The sequence below is a fragment of the Gadus morhua genome, chromosome 21 (genome assembly GCF_902167405.1).
Source record: "Gadus morhua chromosome 21, gadMor3.0, whole genome shotgun sequence".
Taxonomy (NCBI): domain Eukaryota; kingdom Metazoa; phylum Chordata; class Actinopteri; order Gadiformes; family Gadidae; genus Gadus; species Gadus morhua.
The window spans coordinates 1,358,143-1,380,204 of record NC_044068.1 but is presented as its reverse complement, the minus strand read 5'-3'; the positions used below and the strand labels follow the sequence as shown (position 1 = coordinate 1,380,204).

The window sequence follows — 22,062 nt, the reverse complement described above, 5'->3', positions numbered from 1 at the left end:
GAAGACCGTACCCTCTCTGATGAAGACCGTCTTCAGAGTGAAGACCGTACCCTCTCTGATGAAGACCGTCTTCAGAGTGAAGACTGTACCCTCTCTGATGAAGACCATCTTCAGAGGAGTGAAGACCGTACCCTCTCTGATGAAGACCGTCTTCAGAGGAGTGAAGACCGTACCCTCTCTGATGAAGACCGTCTTCAGAGTGAAGACCGTACCCTCTCTGATGAAGACCGTACCCTCTCTGATGAAGACCGTCTTCAGAGTGAAGACCGTACCCTCTCTGATGAAGACCGTCTTCAGAGTGAAGACCGTACCCTCTCTGATGAAGACCGTCTTCAGAGGAGTGAAGACCGTACCCTCTCTGATGAAGACCGTCTTCAGAGTGAAGACCGTACCCTCTCTGATGAAGACCGTCTTCAGAGTGAAGACCGTACCCTCTCTGATGAAGACCGTCTTCAGAGTGAAGACCGTACCCTCTCTGATGAAGACCGTCTTCAGAGGAGTGAAGACCGTACCCTCTCTGATGAAGACCGTCTTCAGAGTGAAGACCGTACCCTCTCTGATGAAGACCGTCTTCAGAGTGAAGACCGTACCCTCTCTGATGAAGACCACCACGGTTAAGATCATCTCCCGGAGGAGTGGAGACTCTCACCTCTCTGATGAAGACTATCTTCCAGAGGAGTGAAGACCCGTACCCCTTCTGGAGACGGCCATCTGAAGGAGTGAAGACCCGTACCCCTTCTGGAGACGGCCATCTGAAGGAGTGAAGACCCGTACCCCTTCTGGAGACGGCCATCTGAAGGAGTGAAGACCCGTACCCCTTCTGGAGACGGCCATCTGAAGGAGTGAAGACCCGTACCCCTTCTGGAGACGGCCATCTGAAGGAGTGAAGACCCGTACCCCTTCTGGAGACGGCCATCTGAAGGAGTGAAGACCCGTACCCCTTCTGGAGACGGCCATCTGAAGGAGTGAAGACCCGTACCCCTTCTGGAGACGGCCATCTGAAGGAATGAAGACCTTTAACCTTTCTGGAGACGGCCATCTGAAGGAGTGAAGACCCGTACCCCTTCTGGAGACGGCCATCTGAAGGAGTGAAGACCCGTACCCCTTCTGGAGACGGCCATCTGAAGGAGTGAAGACCCGTACCCCTTCTGGAGACGGCCATCTGAAGGAGTGAAGACCCGTACCCCTTCTGGAGACGGCCATCTGAAGGAGTGAAGACCTGTACCCCTTCTGGAGACGGCCATCTGAAGGAGTGAAGACCTTTAACCTTTCTGGGGAGACCTCCATGGTTAAAACCATCTTCCAGAACAAACAGACTTCCAAAACAAACATCCGAAGATGCTGAGGACCTCAAGTCCTACTTTTCCCTCGTCAATTATTTATTTATATATTTCCCAAATGTCGGAATACAGGGACGTGAACATTTTTATGAACACTTTACACAGAACCTAAAGCCTGCAGCCCAAAAGTGTGCGTTGGGAATTTTCTAACCAAACACACGAACCTTCCCGTTTCTCTGTGAATACGAGGACTGTGTAGGGTCTACTTGCTGTGATGTACTTGTGATCCTTATTTGCTTGTTGATTCCACTCGTGGTTTCTAGATGTTAGTTTTATCGCCGGTCTGATTGGATTGAAGACGTTCCGTCGTCACTTTTTTGTACTTTGAATGTCGACCGTTCCATCCCATCTGCTCATATCTTTATTTTGTATGCGACTCCTCCCAGCATCATGAGACGATTCCAACGTGTTTTTCCATATCTGAAAATGTTACAAATAGTTTTATAGCACTGACAAAAAGGGGAAATTCCTGCACTAAAACCAAAATAAAGAGAAAATGAAAAATGAAGCCTTTTCTCTGTAAATCTTTGAGCTGTTTGATGTTGTGGTGGTACTGTGGTTTGTCAGGTATGACTTTGCGTGGTTGTGTTTTGGTTGTGCGTGGTTGTGTTGTGGTCCAGTCAGGTGTGACCGTGTTTGGTTGTGTTGTGGTTGTATTGTGGTTGTGTGGTGGTTGTGTTGTGACTGTGAGTGGTTGTGTTGTGGTTGTATTGTCGTTGTGTTGTTGTAAGCTTTGACTGCGTGTGGTTGTATGGTGGTTGTGTTGTGGTTGTGTTGTGGTTGTGTTGTGACTGTGAGTGGTTGTGTTGTGGTTGTGTTGTGGTCAGGTGGGACTGTGTGTTGTTGTGTTGTGGTTGTGTGGTGATTATGTTGTGGTCAGGCGGGACTGTGAGTGGTTGTGTTGTGGTTGTGTTGTGGTCAGGTGGGACTGTGTGGTTGTGTTGTGGTTGTGTTGTGTTGTGTTGTGGTTGTGTGGTGGTTGTGTTGTGGTCAGGTGGGACTGTGTTTGTTGTGTTGTGGTCAGGTGGGACTGTGTTTGTTGTGTTGTGGTCAGGTGGGACTGTGTGTTGTTGTGTTGTGGTTGTGTTGTGGTTGTGTATTGGTTGTGTTGTGGTTGTGTATTGGTTGTGTTGTGGTCAGGCGGGACTGTGTGGTTGTGTTGGGGTTGTGTTGTGGTCAGGCGGGACTGTGTGGTTGTGTTGTGGTTGTGTGTGGTGGTTGTTGTGTTGTGGTCAGGTGGGACTGTGTGTTGTTGTGTTGTGGTTGTGTAGTGGTTGTGCTTCTGGTCAGGTGGGACTGTGTGGTTGTGTTTTGGTTGTGTTGTGTTGTGTTGTGTTGTGGTTGTGTAGTGGTTGTGTTGTGGTCAGGCGGGACTGTGTGGTTGTGTTGTGGTTGTGTTGTGGTTGTGTTGTGGTTGTGTATTGGTTGTGTTGTGGTTGTGTAGTGGTTGTGTTGTGGTCAGGCGGGACTGTGTGGTTGTGTTGTGGTTGTGTAGTGGTTGTGCTTCTGGTCAGGTGGGACTGTGTGGTTGTGTTGTGGTCAGGTGGGACTGTGTGTTGTTGTGTTGTGGTTGTGTATTGGTTGTGTTGTGGTTGTGTATTGGTTGTGTTGTGGTCAGGCGGGACTGTGAGTGGTTATGTTGTGGTCAGGCGGGACTGTGTGGTTGTGTTGTGTTGTGTAGTGGTTGTGCTTCTGGTCAGGTGGGACTGTGTGGTTGTGTTGTGGTTGTGCTGTGTTGTGTTGTGTTGTGGTTGTGTAGTGGTTGTGTTGTGGTCAGGCGGGACTGTGTGGTTGTGTTGTGGTTGTGTTGTGGTTGTGTTGTGGTTGTGTTGTGGTTGTGTATTGGTTGTGTTGTGGTTGTGTAGTGGTTGTGTTGTGGTCAGGCGGGACTGTGTGGTTGTGTTGTGGTTGTGTTGTGGTCAGGCGGGACTGTGTGGTTGTGTTGTGGTTGTGTTGTGGTTGTGTTGTGGTTGTGTTGGGGTTGTGTTGTGGTTGTGTTGTGGTCAGGTAGGACTGTTTGTTGTTGTGTAGTGATTGTGTTGTGGTCAGGCGGGACTGTGTGTTGTTGTGTTGTGGTCAGATGGGACTGTGTGATTGTGTTGTGGTTGTGTAGTGGTTGTGTGGGGTTGTGTTGTGGTTGTGTTGTGTTGTGTTGTGGTTGTGTAGTGGTTGTGTTGTGGTCAGGCGGGACTGTGTGGTTGTGTTGTGGTTGTGTTGTGGTTGTGTTGTGTTGTGTAGTGGTTGTGTTGTGGTCAGGCGGGACTGTGTGGTTGTGTTGTGGTTGTGTTGTGGTTGTGTTGTGGTTTTGTTGTGTTGTGTAGTGGTTGTGTTGTGGTCAGGCGGGACTGTGTGGTTGTGTTGTGGTTGTGTTGTGGTTGTGTTGTGTTGTGTAGTGATTGTGTTGTGGTCAGGCGGGACTGTGTGGTTGTGTTGTGGTTGTGTTGTGGTTGTGTTGTGTTGTGTAGTGATTGTGTTGTGGTCAGGCGGGACTGTGTGCGTAGACCCTCGGTTAAACCACAACATGTCTTGGCAGCAGGTCAGCAGTCGGTCGATACGGGACGAAGTTGGGCTGTCGGCTTTATTCGATTCGTAGCGACAGGGATGATGGATGGCCTACTCTTGGCTCCGCCCGCGAGTCATTCAAGCAGCGAGGGGGGGTGGGGGGAGGGCAGGGGCAGCGGGGGGGGGGGGGGGGGAGGGCAGGGGCAGCGGGGGGGGGGGGGCTGTGTGGAGAGCAGAGGCAGTCTCCCTGACGCATCGCTACTCAGACGCGTTCGTATGTAGGGAGTATATATCGGGTATGCATCCTACTTGGGATATTACCGAGGGGTATGCATCATACATAGCGGTGAGGAGGCTGATGGTATCATGCATAGGGTTATCATGTTGACATGTGCATAGGCTATTTCAGACATGTATTGTATAGATGCAGTCTGTGCATTTATATGTGGAGGTTTATGGTCAGGTTAGGGTACATGCTAGTTATGGTTAGGGTAAATGCTAGTTAGGCTTAGGGTGCATGCTAGTTATGGTTAGGGTACATGCTAGTTAGGCTTAGGGTGCATGCTAGTTATGGTTAGGGTACATGCATGGTGAGGTTACATGCAGGCTAGTGTACATGCAAGATTAGGGTTAATGGGGTTTAGGGTACATGTAGGTTAGGGTACATGTAGGTTAGGTTACATGCTGGGGTCAGGTGACGCTGTGTACCACCACACACATCGTCCCATTAATCTGTTAGGGGTCGCCCCCCCCCCCCCCCCCCCCCCACGGCCCCCCCCCCCCCCCCCCCCATGTGACTGAGTACCGTCAAAGCGACCAATGATTTCCCGGCGGGGTTTAAAGGGGTCTTATTTAAAACTCCCAAAGTGAAAGGGAGCAGAAGCCTTTGAGGGTCTGAGTGGCGTCCCAGACACCAGCCGCGGCGAGCGGGCTCCCCGGTCATCCATCATGGAGCCCCTCCCCCCTCCCTCGCCGCCACCCCACCCTGACACCAACGGTCACATAACGTTTAGCGCGCGGGAACCTTGTGTTGGGCCGAGATTATTACTGTCACCGCTGTAATGGATGAGCCCGGCCAGCCGCCCGCCGGCCAATGGGGAGCCAGCGCCGGGCATTAGCATCGCTATCGGAGGGCCCGGCTGCAGCCGCTGAGTGACAGCCAGGGGGAGGGGCGGGCCCGCTGCAGCCAGCCAGCAGCCAATTACAGAGCAGGAGGGAGGCATCCATCATTCAGTTAGACACCTGTCGGCCGCACAAAGGGGCGCCGGGGGTGGAGCTCATTAGGTTAGAGGAAGAGGACAGCGCAGCCCTCGTGTATTCATCACCACGCTATCTATTAATGAACTATCGTCTGATAATTAACGATTCATATTAGAGACCAGACCAGGGCCGTGACGCTAGAAGTTTGATCCGCTTGAGGTTGCTTTTGTGCAATAATATGGATTCATATTATTACATTATTCTTATAATTGTTTTTACGTAATCAATAATATATATATATATAATACATTAGATATATTATTATTAAGGATAGAAGGGCATATTATAATAATAATGATGATATATTATATGTGGAATATTTTTATTTAAGATATATTATTCAACATGAATATATACCATATATTAATACATATATGTTACATTATATTATGATATATGAATAACTATGAATATGTATTTATTATTTTTATTTTTATATATATAGTATATATTATTTAGGATAGGTGGGTATATTAGAGAACGGAGAGAAGAAAATATATTTAAAATAAATAATAATAAATATTAAATATTATATTGATGATATATATTGTAAAAAACATATATATCTTCCGCCTCTTGCTGCATGGTTCCACTGGTCTGTTGGTTCCTCTGGGAGGACACTGGCTCTCTGACACTGACCTGATGTGATCCACGACTTCACTCACCAAGTTCTGCTTTATCTGTTTTATTAGAGGTCTGGTCTCAGAGGTCTTCACCGCCCACACCAGACCTGCTACTGTCTCCTCAAACTGTCTTCATACTGTCCCCTCATAGTGCCCTCATACTGTCTTCATACTGTCCCCTCATACTGTCCCCTCATACTGGCCTCATACTGTCTCCTCATACTGTCCCCTCATACTGGCCTCATACTGTCCCCTCATACTGCCTTCATACTGTCTCCTCAAACTGTCTCCTCATTCTGTCTTCATACTGTCCTCATACTGTCCCCTCATATTGTCTTCATACTGTCCCCTAATACTGTCTTCATACTGTCTCCTCATACTGTCTCCTCATACTGTCTCCTCATACTGTCTTCATACTGTCTCCTCATACTGTCTCCTCATACTGTCTTCATACTGTCTCCTCATACTGTCTTCATACTGTCTCCTCATACTGTCTTCATACTGTCCTCATACTGTCCCCTTATTCTGTCCTCATGCTGTCTTCATACTGCCTTCATACTGTCCTCATACTGTCCTCCTACTCTCCTCATACTGTCTCCATACTGTCCCCACATAGCCTACAGAAAACAGAAACACAGACGAACCCAAAGACAAAGGGGCACCACTGCAAAGGGGGAGAGAGGCGAGATAGAGAAGTAGAGAGAAACGGGGAAACAAGGGACAGAGAGAGATAGATGGAGGAGAGAGGAGAACATGTATTGCGTATTAATGTGGATAAGTCGGTGTGTGCGTCTGTGTGTGTGTGTGTGTTTGTGGCTGTGTGTGTGTGTGTGTGTGTGTGTGTGTGTGTGTGTGTGTGTGTGTGTGTGTGTGTGTGTGTGTGTGTTTGTGTGTGTGTGTGCGTCTGTGTGTGGCTGTAAGTGGAAGTGTCAGTGGATGATGAATGACCAGGGGAAGCACAGCATCCCTGAAGTCTTCAGCATCAGGACCAACACTCCCCCCACCACACACACGCACGCACGCGCACACGCACGCACGCACGCACGCACGCACGCACGCACGCACGCACGCACGCACGCACGCACGCACGCAGACACACACACACACACACACACACAAACACACACACACTATTCAAGTGCCCCTGCTCATCTGTCAGAAAAAAAAGAAATCTCAGCCCAACAATGCACGGTCAAGGTGTGAAAAGTGCAGACTGCCAGCTTTAGACTGCAGGGTGCAGACTGCACGATTCGGACTGCAGGCTGGAGACTTCAGGCTGCAGAGATGTTAGGGTAACAGCGAGTTTAGGTTATGACCTCGAGAGAGACCCCTCACCAGGCCGGTCCACTCTGCAGGACCAGGTCAGGTTGTGGCCAGCGGCCTGGACCAGGTCAGGTTGTGGCCAGCGGCCTGGACCAGGTCAGGGTGTGGCCAGCGGCCTGGACCAGGTCAGGGTGTGGTCAGCGGCCTGGACCAGGTCAGGGTGTGGCCACCGGCCTGGACCAGGTCAGGGCGTGGCCAGCGGCCTGGACCAGGTCAGGGCGTGGCCAGCGGCCTGGACCAGGTCAGGGGGTGGCCAGCGGCCTGGACCAGGTCAGGGTGTGGCCAGCGGCCTGGACCAGGTCAGGGCGTGGCCAGCGGCCTGGACCAGGTCAGGGCGTGGCCAGCGGCCTGGACCAGGTCAGGGCGTGGCCAGCGGCCTGGACCAGGTCAGGGCGTGGCCAGCGGCCTGGACCAGGTTAGGGTGTGGCCAGCGGACTGAGACCTCACACCAGAGGGCACTAGAATGTGGCATCACTTCACATCAGAGGTTTACAGTGATTTAAAAGAGGGAGAAACGCGGTGAAAGAGGCTGTGATGAAGGATGGGCTCTGTGAGACTGGGTATACAGTGAGACGGGGTGGTCGGTGAGACAGGGTGTTTGGTGAGACTGGGTATACAGTGAGACGGGGTGGTCGGTGAGACGGGGTGGTCGGTGAGACGGGCTGGTCGGTGAGACGGGGTGGTCGGTGAGACGGGGTGGTCGGTGAGACAGGGTTGTCTCAGGCCGGTTCAGCATAACGACATACTGCCCTCTGGCGATAAGTTTGCACTTCTCGTTAGCTAACAATAATAATTTAGTTAGTTGTGCGACCAGTATGGATAAAAATGATATGGTTGGTTAAGAGTTAACGTTAGTAAAGGTTCAGGGTTGGTTGAGGCAGGGTAAGGGTCGGTTAGGGTTAGTAAAGAGTTAACGCTAGTAAAGGTTCAGGGTTGGTGAAGGCAGGGTAAGGGTCGGTTAGGGTTAGTAGACGTGACAGCGGTTGATAAGGACGTGTCCGAGGGAGGCTTCAGGATGATGTGACGGGGCGGTTCTGCCCTGCAGCTGTCCTGAGATCAGCCCTCCTGTTAGGGCGATTACCCGCGCGGACATGACGGCGGCTGTGGAGATGACGTTGGGAGGCCAGGGAGGGTTTGTCATCATTTGCATGCGTCGGTCCAGGACGTGTCATGACCTACTGACAGATTAGGAATAGACTTCACCCTCCCTAATGTCAACAGAGACGTCTCTTTCATTAAACCATCAAGAAGAACAAAGCCACGGCCTACATAGTAACACGTCCTCTGGTTTGATAGCTGAAACACGGTAGTGATGGATATCACAGCACAAACTAAGGGTGTATGCATAATTGTGTCCAAGGAGCACAATACAGTGTTAATTAATCTTCATCGTCACTTATTGAGCCAATTGTTAACCAATCAAGTGCATACGTGCAAAAATAATTGATAATTTGCATATTATTTAAGTATAATTCAGTAGCCTACATCATAACAACGTTACACTGACGATGGAAGCACAGGGGGAAACCAAATTAATCCAAAAGAAGCGGATCTGTGAACAGCTAGTTGGGGATCTGTGTGGTTTGAAACATAGAAAGAAAGTAAAGATATATGTTGCCACATCGACTACAAAAAAGACCACCGAATATGATTGAATCTCTTTCCGTCCGTCTCTCTCTGTGTCTCTTGCTCCATAGTTATATTCCACAAGGGGGCACCAACAGTCCTCTCTCATTCTCTCTCTCTCTCTCTCTCTCTCTCTCTCTCTCTCTCTCTCTCTCTCTCTCTCTCTCTCTCTCTCTCTCTCTCTCTCTACCTCGCCCTCCCTCTCTCCCTCTACCTCTCCCCCCCTCTCTCTACCTCTCCCCCCCCTCTCTCTCTCTCTCTCTCTCTCTCTCTCTCTCTCTCTCTCTCCCTCTCCCTCTCCCTCTCTCTCTCTCTCTCTCTCTCTCTCTCTCTCTCTCTCTCTCTCTCTCTCTCTCTCTCTCTCTCTCTCTCTCTCTCTCTCCCCCTCTCTCTGTCACTCTCACTCTCTGTCTCAACCGCTCTCCTTCTACCTCCCCCCCTCCCTCTCTCTCTGTCACACTCACTCTCACTTTCTAACTCTCTCTCTCTCTCTCACTCGCTATCCCTCCCTCTCTCTCTCTGTCGCTCACTAACCCTCTCACTCGCTGTAGTTTTATACCACAAGAGGGCGCCAACACTCTTCTTTTACCCAACCACGAATGAATTGAAGTGTTGACATTATTTCTGAGTCGCAAAACGTCATCTGTACCTTTTTATCTGACGCTTTATAGCGCCATAAGACAAAGGGAAGCGAACCGTTAATGCTAGGCACAACCAGTCGAGGAAATAGGGATCACTCCGCAAATATTAGGAAACAAACATAGTGAGGGTGTTATTTTCAAAGAATAAAGAATCAACGAATAGGATCGAACGAGTAATTCATAAAGTAATTAAAAAAGGTAATCAAAATAGTAATCCAAAAAGTAATCCAGAAGAACTAGGCTTAATCCAAAAAATGTATCCATAAATAGTAAAAGTAATCCAAAAACAAGTAATCAAAAAAGGCTTATCCCAAAGAATAATCTGTACCTATCACACTAGGAAGCATTTTCACCAACGTTTAGGTTTAACCCTTCTCTGATATAAATGTAGCACATCAATTTGGTCGTTGCTTTTCAATGTCACAGAGACAGAGGGAAAATATCTTCATGTTAATGGGGAAGATATGGAAAAACACATTGCCTCATATTTCCCTATTATAATCCAAAAGGATTTGATGGTTTCCACTCCAATTGATTCATAACCTCGTGAAGATCCACTGGTATTAGAATCAACACGGCCAAGGCCACTATAGTTCGGGTGCGTTATATATATTATTGACTGCCCCTTGGCTGTTACTGCTAAATGAAATCCAGTTTGTGCTCTATAGCAATGCTGATGAATAATATTATTACCTCCCTGTCACACTGTATTTGCTGTGTGTATTTCACATTTAATAGGTCATGTGGTGATTGCATCATCATTTAATCTGTGATATCTCTCCGGTATCTGGGCGACCTAATCTTCCCTTAATTTATTATTTATTTATTTCCAACGGAAACAAACGATATTTGGGTTGAGTGTCCTATTATTAGTACCCAATACCTGTAGGTTATCCCTCGTGGACACACAAATACCACATGATGTTATATAAGTATATGTTTCTTCATATGCTATATAATGTTTAATTCCATAAATTGTTTACCTAAATATCTGTTCGTTCGTTTCTACCGGACAACCTGTATTTGTATTCAAATGTATTTGGATACCAACACAGTTGAAAACGAATACTATCAATCTGCTATCATATTTGATTAGTATTTACTGATCTTAACTAATTGGTATTTTATAGTGTTAGTATTTAACTGTATTGGTATTTAACTGTTATTATATAGTATTTGATTATAGTTGTAATTTTATAATTGGAGAGTAGGCAGGGGGCGGGGCCTGCGGGGGAGGACCTCACTCCGATTGGATCCTCTCTCTCTCTCTCTCTCTCTCTCTCTCTCTCTCTCTCTCTCTCTCTCTCTCTCTCTCTCTCTCTCTCTCTCTCTCTCTCTCTCTCTCTCTCTCTCTCTCTCTCTCTCTCTCTCTCTCTCTCCCCCTCTCTCTCTCTCTCCCCCTCTCTCTCTCTCTCTCTCTCTCTCTCTCTCTCTCTCTCTCTCTCTCTCTCTCTCTCTCTCTCTCTCTCTCTCTCTCTCTCTCTCTCTCTCTCTCTCTCTGTCGCTCCCCCCTCCTCGTCTTATCCTCTCGCGCCATCGTCACCAATTTTGCCTTCCATCTTTTGATACATTTCTATCGATCGGTCGTCTCACCTCGAGCCGCCCTACTCCTCGGTGCGCGTGGCCCGGGTCTCTCCTATGCACAAACCCCTCCGCACGTGACGCAAATGAGCCTACTTAAAGCCGGATTAGCGCGAGCGCAACAGTGAAACGCCGCGTGACCCCGCGCGGCGGTGACGCGCATTAACGGACGCGCTCCTCGCGGCTTAGAAGGAACCGGACAGGAGCGCATCAGGCAGACACGCACATGCACGCGATCACTGCACGACCACCGACCGGAGACACGAGCCCGTGGAGAACCGAGCAGGAGCGTGTTTGGTTCTGCGGGGTTAGGGTCAGGGTGAGTGTTCTCAGACGGTCTCGGAGAACCGTGGAGAACCGAGCAAGACCGTGTTTGGTTCTTTGGGGGTAGGGTCAGGGTGAGTGTTCTCAGACGTTCTCGGAGAACCGTGGAGAAACGAACAGGACCGTATTTGGTTCTGAAGTGTTCGGGTCAGGGTGAGTGCTCTAAGACGGTGCCGGATAACCGAGGAGAACCGTGTTTGGTTCTGAGGGGTCAGGGTCAGTGTTCCCAGACGGACCGTGTTTGGTTCTGAGCGGTCAGGGTCAGTGTTCTCAGACGGACCGTGTTTGGTTCTGAGCGGTCAGGGTCAGTGTTCTCGGACGGACCGTGTTTGGTTCTGAGCGGTCAGGGTCAGTGTTCTCGGACGGACCGTGTTTGGTTCTGAGCGGTCAGGGTCAGTGTTCTCGGACGGACCGTGTTTGGTTCTGAGGGGTCAGGGTCAGTGTTCTCAGACGGCCTCGGAGCAACGGATGAGCCGTCATGGGGGAATGGACCATCCTCGAGCGTCTACTGGAGGCGGCCGTTCAACAGCACTCTACTATGATAGGGAGGTAGGATACTAACCGTTTATTAACTACTAATTACTATTAAGCGTCTTAGAGTACCATATTAAGCGCTATATAAATTTCATTTATCATTTATTATTACTAACTACTAACCCTGTCATTACTCTACTATGATAGGGAGGTAGGATACTAACCGTTTACTAACTACTAACTATTAACCCTGTCATTACTCTACTATGATAGGGAGGTAGGATACTAACCGTTTACTAACTACTAACTATTAACCCTGTCATTACTCTACTATGATAGGGAGGTAGGATACTAACCGTTTACTAACTACTAACCCTGTCATTACTCTACTATGATAGGGAGGTAGGATACTAACCGTTTACTAACTACTAACCCTGTCATTACTCTACTATGATAGGGAGGTAGGATACTAACCGTTTACTCACTACTAACCCTGTCATTACTCTACTATGATAGGGAGGTAGGATACTAACCGTTTACTAACTACTAACCCTGTCATCAGTGCTCTACTATGATAGGGAGGCAGGAGACTAACCAACTACTAACCACTAACTACTGACCCTGTCATGAGCACTCTACCATGATAGGGAGGTAGGAACTAACCCACATCTTAATACTAATCACTAACTACTAACCCTGGCATCAGTGCTCTACTATGATAGGAAGGTAGGACTAACTAACCAACTACTAAATTCTAACTACTAACCCTATCACCAGCAACCTATTATGATAGGGATGTAGAACTAATTAACTAACTAACTACTAACCCTGTCACCAGCACTCTACTATGATAGGGATGTAGAACTAACTAACTAACTACTAACCCTGTCACCAGCACTCTACTATGATAGGGGTGTAGAACTAACTAACTAACTACTAACCCTGTCACCAGCACTCTACTATGATAGGGAGCTAGGAACCCATGCTAAATATGAACTACTAATCGCAACTACTAACTACTGACAACTGTTGACAACCCTGTCAGCAGCAGTCTGCTGCAGGGAGGTAGGAGACTAACCAACTACTCCCTACTAACTACTAACTTCTAACAATCTACTAACAACTCATTTTTATAGCTAGTTTTTATAACTACAGTTTATAACTAGTGTTTATATCTACTCTTTATAACTACTGTTTATATCTAGTCTTTTCATATTTACTTTTTATAACTAGTCTGTGTATATCAACAGTTTATAACTAGTCTCTTTATATCTACTGTTAATAACTAGTCCGTTCGTATTTTGAGATGAACAGCTCCCAATTAGACGCTTTGATTTCTAATGTTGTACCTCATTAAATCAGGCAGTATTTAAAGCTTAACATCGCCACAGAGCAGAGATCTAGCCACTCCATGTATGAGCTGGTAGGCATCACAGCACCGCTCTATGTAGAAGCTGTGTCACATCACAGCACCGCTCTATGTAGAAGCTGTGTCACATCACATCACAGCTCTATGTAGAGCTGTGTCACATCACATCACCGCTCTATGTAGAAGCTGTGTCACATCACAGCACCGCTCTATGTAGAGCTGTGACACGTCATAGCACCGCTCTATGTAGAGCTGTGACACATCACAGCATCGCTCTATGTAGAGCTGTGACACATCATAGCACCGCTCTATGTAGAGCTGTGACACATCACAGCATCGCTCTATGTAGAGCTGTGTCACATCACAGCACCGCTCTATGTAGAGCTGTGTCACATCACAGCTCTATGTAGAAGCTGTGTCACATCACATCACAGCTCTATGTAGGAGCTGTGTCACATCACATCACAGCTCTATGTAGAAGCTGTGTCACATCACATCACAGCTCTATGTAGAAGCTGTGTCACATCACAGCTCTATGTAGAAGCTGTGTCACATCACATCACAGCTCTATGTAGAAGCTGTGTCACATCACATCACAGCTCTATGTAGAAGCTGTGTCACATCACATCACAGCTCTATGTAGAAGCTGTGTCACATCACATCACAGCTCTATGTAGAAGCTGTGTCACATCACATCAGAGCTCTATGTAGAAGCTGTGTCACATCACATCACAGCTGTATGTGGAAGCTGTGTCACATCACATCACAGCTCTATGTAGAAGCTGTGTCACATCACATCACAGCTCTATGTAGGAGCTGTTGTTGCCTGTCCAGAATCCCCCGTCCACGATGGCAAATGGAATGCATTTATATATCGCTTTTATCCAAAGTGTTAATAATAATAATTGATTGAATTTATATAGCGCTTTTCTAGCCACTCAAAGAGGCTTTACAGTGAAGGGGGGACCTCCCTCACCCCCACCAGTGTGTAGCACCCACTGGGGTGATGCACGGCAGACAATCAGCGCCAGAACGCTCACCCCATACCAGCTTAAGGTGGAGAGTGAGGGACTTAATGAGTCAGCCAATTATACAGGAGGATGATTAGGGGGCCAGATTGAATGAGCCTGGTTGGGCCAGGACACCGGGGTATCCCCTACTCCTTACGATATGTGCCCTGGGATCTTTTATGACCTCAGTGAGTCTGTTTACAATATTGCCTCACATTCACACACCGTCAGGGGTCAGCCTTTCAGGGCGACAGCCAGCTCGTCTGGAGCAGTCAGGGTAAGGTGTCGTGCTCAGGGACACATCCACACTAGGAGGAGCCTGGGATCAAACCAGCATCCTTGCGGTTACCAGCCAACCTGATCTACCTCCTGAGCCATTGCCGCCCACATTATCATCAATACGATCACTACAGTATCATCAGTACGATCACTACAGTATCATCAATACGATCACTACAGTATCATCAGTACGATCACTACAGTATCATCAGTACGATCACTACAGTATCATCAGTACGATCACTACAGTATCATCAGTACGATCACTACAGTATCATCAGTACGATCACTACAGTATCATCAGTACGATCACTACAGTATCATCAGTACGATCACTACAGTATCATCAGTACGATCACTACAGTATCATCAGTACGATCACTACAGTATCATCAGTACGATCACTACAGTATCATCAGTACGATCACTACAGTATCATCAGTAGGATCACCACAGTATCATCAATACGATCACCACAGTATCATCAATACGATCACCACAGTATCATCAGTACGATCACTACAGTATCATCAATACGATCACTACAGTATCATCAGTACGATCACTACAGTATCATCAGTACGATCACTACAGTATCATCAGTACGATCACTACAGTATCATCAGTACGATCATTACAGTATCATCAGTACGATCACTACAGTATCATCAGTAGGATCACTACAGTATCCTCAGTACGATCACTACAGTATCATCAGTACGATCACTACAGTATCATCAGTACGATCACTACAGTATCATCAGTAGGATCACTACAGTATCATCAGTAGGATCACTACAGTATCATCAGTACGATCACTACAGTATCATCAGTACGATCACTACAATATCATCAGTACGATCACTACAGTATCATCAGTACGATCACTACAGTATCATCAGTACGATCACTACAGTATCATCAGTACGATCACTACAGTATCATCAGTAGGATCACTACAGTATCATCAGTACGATCACTACAGTATCATCAGTAGGATCACTACAGTATCATCAGTACGATCACTACAGTATCATCAGTACGATCACTACAGTATCATCAGTACGATCACTACAGTATCATCAGTACGATCACTACAGTATCATCAGTACGATCACTAAAGTATCATCAGTACAATCACTACAGTATCATCAATACGATCACTACAGTATCATCAGTAGGATCACTACAGTATCATCAGTACGATCACTACAGTATCATCAGTACGATCACTACAGTATCATCAGTACGATCACTACAGTATCATCAGTACGATCACTACAGTATCATCAGTACGATCACTACAGTATCATCAATACGATCACTACAGTATCATCAGTACGATCACTACAGTATCATCAGTACGATCACTACAGTATCATCAGTAGGATCACTACAGTATCATCAGTAGGATCACTACAGTATCATCAGTAGGATCACTACAGTATCATCAGTAGGATCACTACAGTATCATCAGTACGATCACTACAGTATCATCAGTAGGATCACTACAGTATCATCAATACGATCACTACAGTATCATCAGTAGGATCACTACAGTATCATCAGTAGGATCACTACAGTATCATCAGTAGGATCACTACAGTATCATCAGTAGGATCACTACAGTATCATCAGTACGATCACTACAGTATCATCAGTAGGATCACTACAGTATCATCAGTAGGATCACTACAGTATCATCAGTACGATCACTACAGTATCATCAGTACGATCACTACAGTATCATCAGTACGATCACTACAGTATCATCAGTAGGATCACTACAGTATCATCAGTAGGATCACTACAGTATCATCAGTAGGATCACTACAGTATCATCAGTAGGATCACTACAGTATCATCAGTAGGATCACTACAGTATCATCAGTACGATCACTACATTATCATCAGTAGGATCACTACAGTATCATCAGTAGGATCACTACAGTATCATCAGTACGATCACTACAGTATCATCAGTAGGATCACTAAAGTATCATCAGTACGATCACTACAGTATCATCAGTAGGATCACTACAGTATCATCAGTAGGATCACTACAGTATCATCAGTAGGATCACTACAGTATCATCAGTACGATCACTACAGTATCATCAGTACGATCACTACAGTATCATCAGTACGATCACTACAGTATCATCAGTACGATCACTACAGTATCATCAGTAGGATCACTACAGTATCATCAGTAGGATCACTACAGTATCATCAGTACGATCACTACAGTATCATCAGTAGGATCACTACAGTATCATCAGTAGGATCACTACAGTATCATCAGTACGATCACTACAGTATCATCAGTACGATCACTACAGTATCATCAGTAGGATCACTACAGTATCATCAGTAGGATCACTACAGTATCATCAGTAGGATCACTACAGTATCATCAGTACTATCACTACAGTATCATCAGTAGGATCACTACAGTGTCATCAGTAGGATCACTACAGTATCATCAGTAGGATCACTACAGTGTCATCAGTAGGATCACTACAGTATCATCAGTACGATCACTACAGTGTCATCAGTAGGATCACTACAGTATCATCAGTAGGATCACTACAGTGTCATCAGTAGGATCACTACAGTATCATCAGTAGGATCACTACAGTGTCATCAGTAGGATCACTACAGTATCATCAGTAGGATCACTACAGTATCATCAGTAGGATCACTACAGTATCATCAGTAGGATCACTACAGTATCATCAGTAGGATCACTACAGTATCATCAGTACGATCACTACAGTATCATCAGTACGATCACTACAGTATCATCAGTAGGATCACTACAGTATCATCAGTAGGATCACTACAGTATCATCAGTAGGATCACTACAGTATCATCAGTACGATCACTACAGTATCATCAGTAGGATCACTACAGTATCATCAGTAGGATCACTACAGTATCATCAGTAGGATCACTACAGTATCATCAGTAGGATCACTACAGTATCATCAGTACGATCACTACAGTATCATCAGTAGGATCACTACAGTATCATCAGTAGGATCACTACAGTATCATCAGTAGGATCACTACAGTATCATCAGTAGGATCACTACAGTATCATCAGTACGATCACTACAGTATCATCAGTAGGATCACTACAGTATCATCAGTACGATCACTACAGTATCATCAGTAGGATCACTACAGTATCATCAGTAGGATCACTACAGTATCATCAATACGAACACTACAGTATCATCAGTAGGATCACTACAGTATCATCAGTAGGATCACTACAGTATCATCAGTAGGATCACTACAGTATCATCAGTAGGATCACTACAGTATCATCAGTAGGATCACTACAGTGTCATCAGTAGGATCACTACAGGTTAAGTGTCCTCTTCTCACACGGCCTCCGCCCCTCTTCCCGCTCTGTAGGATCCTGCTCACGGTGGTGGTGATCTTCCGGATCCTGATCGTGGCCATCGTCGGGGAGACCGTCTACGATGACGAACAGGAGATGTTTGTGTGCAACACCCTGCAGCCGGGCTGCAACCAGGCGTGCTACGACCAGGCCTTCCCCATCTCCCACATCCGGTACTGGGTTTTCCAGATCATCATGGTGTGCTGCCCCAGCCTCTGCTTCATCACCTACTCCGTCCACCAGTCGTCCAAGCAGAAGGAGCGCGGCTTCTCCGGCGTGTACCTGTCGGTGGACCGGACGGGCCGGCCAGACGACAACCTGCTGAAGAACACTCTGGTGAACGGCCTGCTGCAGAACTCGGAGAACTCGTACAAGGAGGCGGACCCGGACGCTCACATCTTCCCCCGGCAGTGTGTGAGGACGCAGTCCAAGATGAGGAGGCAGGAGGGCATCTCCCGCTTCTACATCATCCAGGTGGTCTTCCGGAACATGCTGGAGGTGGGCTTCCTGGTGGGCCAGTACTTCCTGTACGGGTTCAACGTGCCCCCGGTGTACGAGTGCGACCGGTACCCGTGCATCAAGGACGTCGAGTGCTACGTCTCACGGCCCACGGAGAAGACCGTGTTCCTGGTCTTCATGTTCGCCATCAGCGGCGTCTGCGTGGTCTTCAACCTGGCGGAGCTCAACCACCTGGGCTGGAAGAAGATCAAGGAGGCCGTGAGGGGCGTGCAGGCCCGGAGGAAGTCCGTCTACGAGATCCGCAAGAAGGACCCGGCCAAGATGAGCGGATTTGGACACATCCAGTCCAGTGACTCCGCCTACGTTTGACCGACTTCACCGGAGGGTTGAGCGGTCGAGACCTGGGAAGATCTAGAACTGGACAGCTCTAGATCCAAGTATCTTTAGATCTGAACAGCTCTAGATCTGAGCAGCTTTAAGTCTGAGCAGCTCTAAGTCTGAGCAGCCCTTGATCAGAGAAGCTCTAGCCCTGAAGAGCTCTAGATCTGAGGAGCTTTAGATCCAAGCAGTTCTAGATCCAAGCATATTTAGATCTGAACAGCTCTAGACCTGAGAGCTCTTTACCTGAGAGCTATCTATCCCAGGAGCTCTTTATCATAAGTGAATATTTCCTTCACCTACGTCCTTATCTTGGAACTGCAGGGAAAGGAACTTACAAAGATGGTCTTGTAAATAAATGTCAGTGTGGTCACTATCTAGCGCCGAAAGTAACACCGTGGGGTTGGAGCCTATGGCCCAGCGATGGAACACGTCCTGATGTATCATGACTGTTAGGAGCTGGGCGTCGGACGGCGTCCAGGCAGTTGGTATCTGGGAAACGACAGCTGATCGTCGTCAAAGGCGTCACCCAAGAGCACCAAAAATAACATTCTAACTTCTACTATTCGTATTTGAGATCGTGTTTTAGCACCTGTGAAACATTCTCTTATTATCTTGTTATTTTATTCATATGAACTTGTCTTTGGTCACCCCATGATGGGGGAATGCCGTATAAAGGGAAGAAGTATAAAGTGCTTATTTAAATGAGGACGTTCACGTCTGATGTTAAATCGTAGTTCATTGTGTCTATTTTAATCTTGTTCTCGGTTGTCCATCTTGACTTTGCACTAAGAGGCCAAACACAGACATCGAGGAAACATTCCAAGGGACAGGAGGAGCTCTGGTGGCTGCCAGGCGCTAAACCACGCCGTCACCTCTCATCTCCCCACTGATTGGCTGCATAAGAGTTAACCTCCGACCTTAACCAGGGCTCCAGTGAGCACTGAGTGTCTTGGTCAAGCCATGGCACCATGTTGACTGTGCGTGACGTTTTGTACAATAGTACCACGCCACTTATTTCAAAGTCTGTGTTTGATACATGTATACATAATACGTATCACACACACGTTGAAACAACGAGGTTTAAACGTCTGTGTTCCCCGATCTACTGAATTACTGTGTCTTATATGAAATACTGTGTTTATTTATCATGCGGTGCTGCCATCTTGTATTTCCAATGAAGCTGTCCGCAATAAAATGGATGTCAAACTGTTGATTGAAGTGATTTAACCGTTAAGACGTGAAGCTTAAAGGAAGCTTGGGTTATTCTTAGTAAAAATCACATAGGAAAATATCATTGAATAACTATGGTACCAAAAGAATAATAATACAGAAAATAAAACCTAACCGTAATGAGCTATTCAAGGATAACAACAATATTGGGTAAAGCCCCTTTTGGTCGATGGCTGCAGGTGGATTAGCTCCAACTGAATCTTCTGGGAAGGGATCAATGTAGAAGCATGGTGGTTTATTTACTTGGGCAGTAATGGGTTTAGCGGGCAAATGCCACCTACTAATGCTGTAATGCTTTAATTAACTGGTAGCATTTGATAATAAGCTATTGTTAACATTGATCGAGAGATATTTTCTTGTTGACCCAATAACCTGCCCCTCACACACACTGGATAAACCGCCCTGTTGTGTCTCCATTATGGAGACACAACAGGACTCTGTCGCCCCCCCTCTGCTGCTGCAGTCTATACCGCCTATTTGATGGGTAGAGCATAATAATCAACTGGATTGACTGATGATATCTCATGCACGGCATCATGCAATAGGCGAGTTTGGAAGGCTGGTTGTCCATGATGGTTAGGATCGAAAATGAAACCCCGGGAGTCACTGAGCGTTGACTCACTCGATCAAAGAGTGAGGAGGTGAAAGCATCACAGAGAGCAGGGGGGTTGATAGGTGGGGGAGGGCCAGGTGTCGGATAAATCGGCTCAGGCGGCGGAAGGGGCGGACCCGGACCATGTCGCCTCCTCACCGGTAAAACCCTCCGCTGGACACGGACCAGCGTTACGCGCAGGGTTTACTAAACTATGACTTGGGTAAACTTCAGGAACTCTGGTGCTTCAGGGTGGATGATGGTGAGCCCACCACCACACATCGACCTTTGGAGTTGGATGTACCAAAAGTAAAGGTAAACCAGGACTTTATTCAGTGTTTGTTTGGTGTAAGGAGATAGAGGCTCATTGGGATTCCACCCAGCAATGTTATGAACTGTTTTCCGTTAGTATCCCCTGCCTACATTTTTTGCCATCAATGCGTCATCAGTTGGTGGCACATCTTCTTCACATTGTACTTTTTACCAAACAGGAGGACCATCGGCCATCCACGTCAAATCATAGCCAGAAACCTCACCACAGCGCCACCCAGTGGCTCACTAGCAGATGGGTCAGGAATACTGAATTATTAGAATATCACTTTTCCACTGTTTTCCGGAGGCTGGACCTGAGGTCCTACATGAAATGTTTAAACGGGAATGTTGTTTGGTTGTTTTAAATGAACACTAGTCCATACACTAAAGTCATTTAGCATGCTACAGAAGGTGAAGTTATTAGTTATAATCAGGACTATTTATCTATCAGCAGACTCTAATAGCAGACGTTAGATATGCTACTGTTCTATCTGATTGAATAGTATAGCCCTGGTCCATGTCTTTGACCCCCCAGGGGCCAGCTGAACGTAAAGAGCTGAACGTAAACTACAACCTCTGTCCTATTTCAAACTCAGCAATCCAATGCAAGAATAACTGTTACAGAATACTACATGGCCTATCTCATTTAGTGATATCACATTTTAATATCGATCTAATTGTCATTATATATCGATATAACGTTAACACAACGCTGTAGGCTATACTTCTAAATTTCTGGTATGATTTTTTTTTTTTTGGTCGTCATGAAAAGAAACATAACGGGTAACACTGTTGTCTTTGTCAAATAGAATAGAAATGGTAACACTGTCGTTTTTTATTGGTCGTCATGAAAAAATACATAAGGGAAATAATAGAAATACACGCATACATTTTAATGTCTTGTATATCATCTTTATTGACGATTGATTATTGTGTATTGTCATCGCCTCAGTGGTGCAGTGGAGTGCACTCTGCCTAACCGACTGGAGACCGTGGCTCAATTTCTGTGGAAAACACAATATCTAACCATATATAACCTCAGACTTAATTAAATTGTAAATCTCAGTGGGTAGTGAAGCGAGCTGTGAGCTAACCCCCTGGAGACCGGGGTTCAAGTCCGGTTGATGTCCTCTGTTGGAAGACTCTTATTTCTGTTGATATTTACCAAATAAAACATAGGGGGTAACACTGTTGTTTTTCTTTGGTCGTCATGAAAAAAAGCACAAGGGGTAACACTGTCGTTTTTTGTCGGTCGTCATGAAAAAACCATAAGGGGTAACACTGTTTTTTATTGGTCGTCATGAAAAAAAACATAAGGGGTAA

At 46.5% G+C, this 22,062-nt stretch overlaps 2 protein-coding genes across 4 annotated transcripts in view; both read left to right on the top strand.

Moving 5' to 3' along the window:
• Window positions 1-1,117, top strand: part of meis2b (Meis homeobox 2b) — a 16,418-nt gene extending 15,301 nt beyond the window's left edge. The window contains exons 3-4 of one of the 3 annotated variants that reach the window (XM_030345198.1): window positions 1-74; window positions 159-1,117. The exon at window positions 1-74 is cut by the window's left edge and continues 552 nt beyond it. In XM_030345198.1, coding sequence (XP_030201058.1) covers window positions 1-74; window positions 159-682 — 598 coding nt within the window. In that variant the 3' untranslated portion in view covers window positions 683-1,117. The other 2 variants (XM_030345196.1, XM_030345197.1) reach the window with 2 other exon arrangements.
• Window positions 1,118-10,841: 9,724 nt separating this feature from the next.
• On the top strand, window positions 10,842-19,816 carry LOC115534328 (gap junction delta-2 protein). Its single transcript, XM_030345236.1, has 2 exons — window positions 10,842-11,769; window positions 17,780-19,816. The coding sequence occupies exons 1-2, from the start codon at window positions 11,699-11,701 to the stop codon at window positions 18,591-18,593; spliced, it is 885 nt and encodes a 294-aa protein (XP_030201096.1). The 5' UTR covers window positions 10,842-11,698; the 3' UTR covers window positions 18,594-19,816.
• The last annotated feature ends 2,246 nt before the right edge of the window (window positions 19,817-22,062 follow it).

Bases quoted from the DNA above. Each gene is read 5' to 3' on its own strand.
- LOC115534328 (XM_030345236.1), top strand. From the start codon at position 11,699: ATGGGGGAATGGACCATCCTCGAGCGTCTACTGGAGGCGGCCGTTCAA. The intron at 11,770-17,779 runs GTAGGATACTAA...CCCGCTCTGTAG, and splicing joins CACTCTACTATGATAGGGAG to GATCCTGCTCACGGTGGTGG.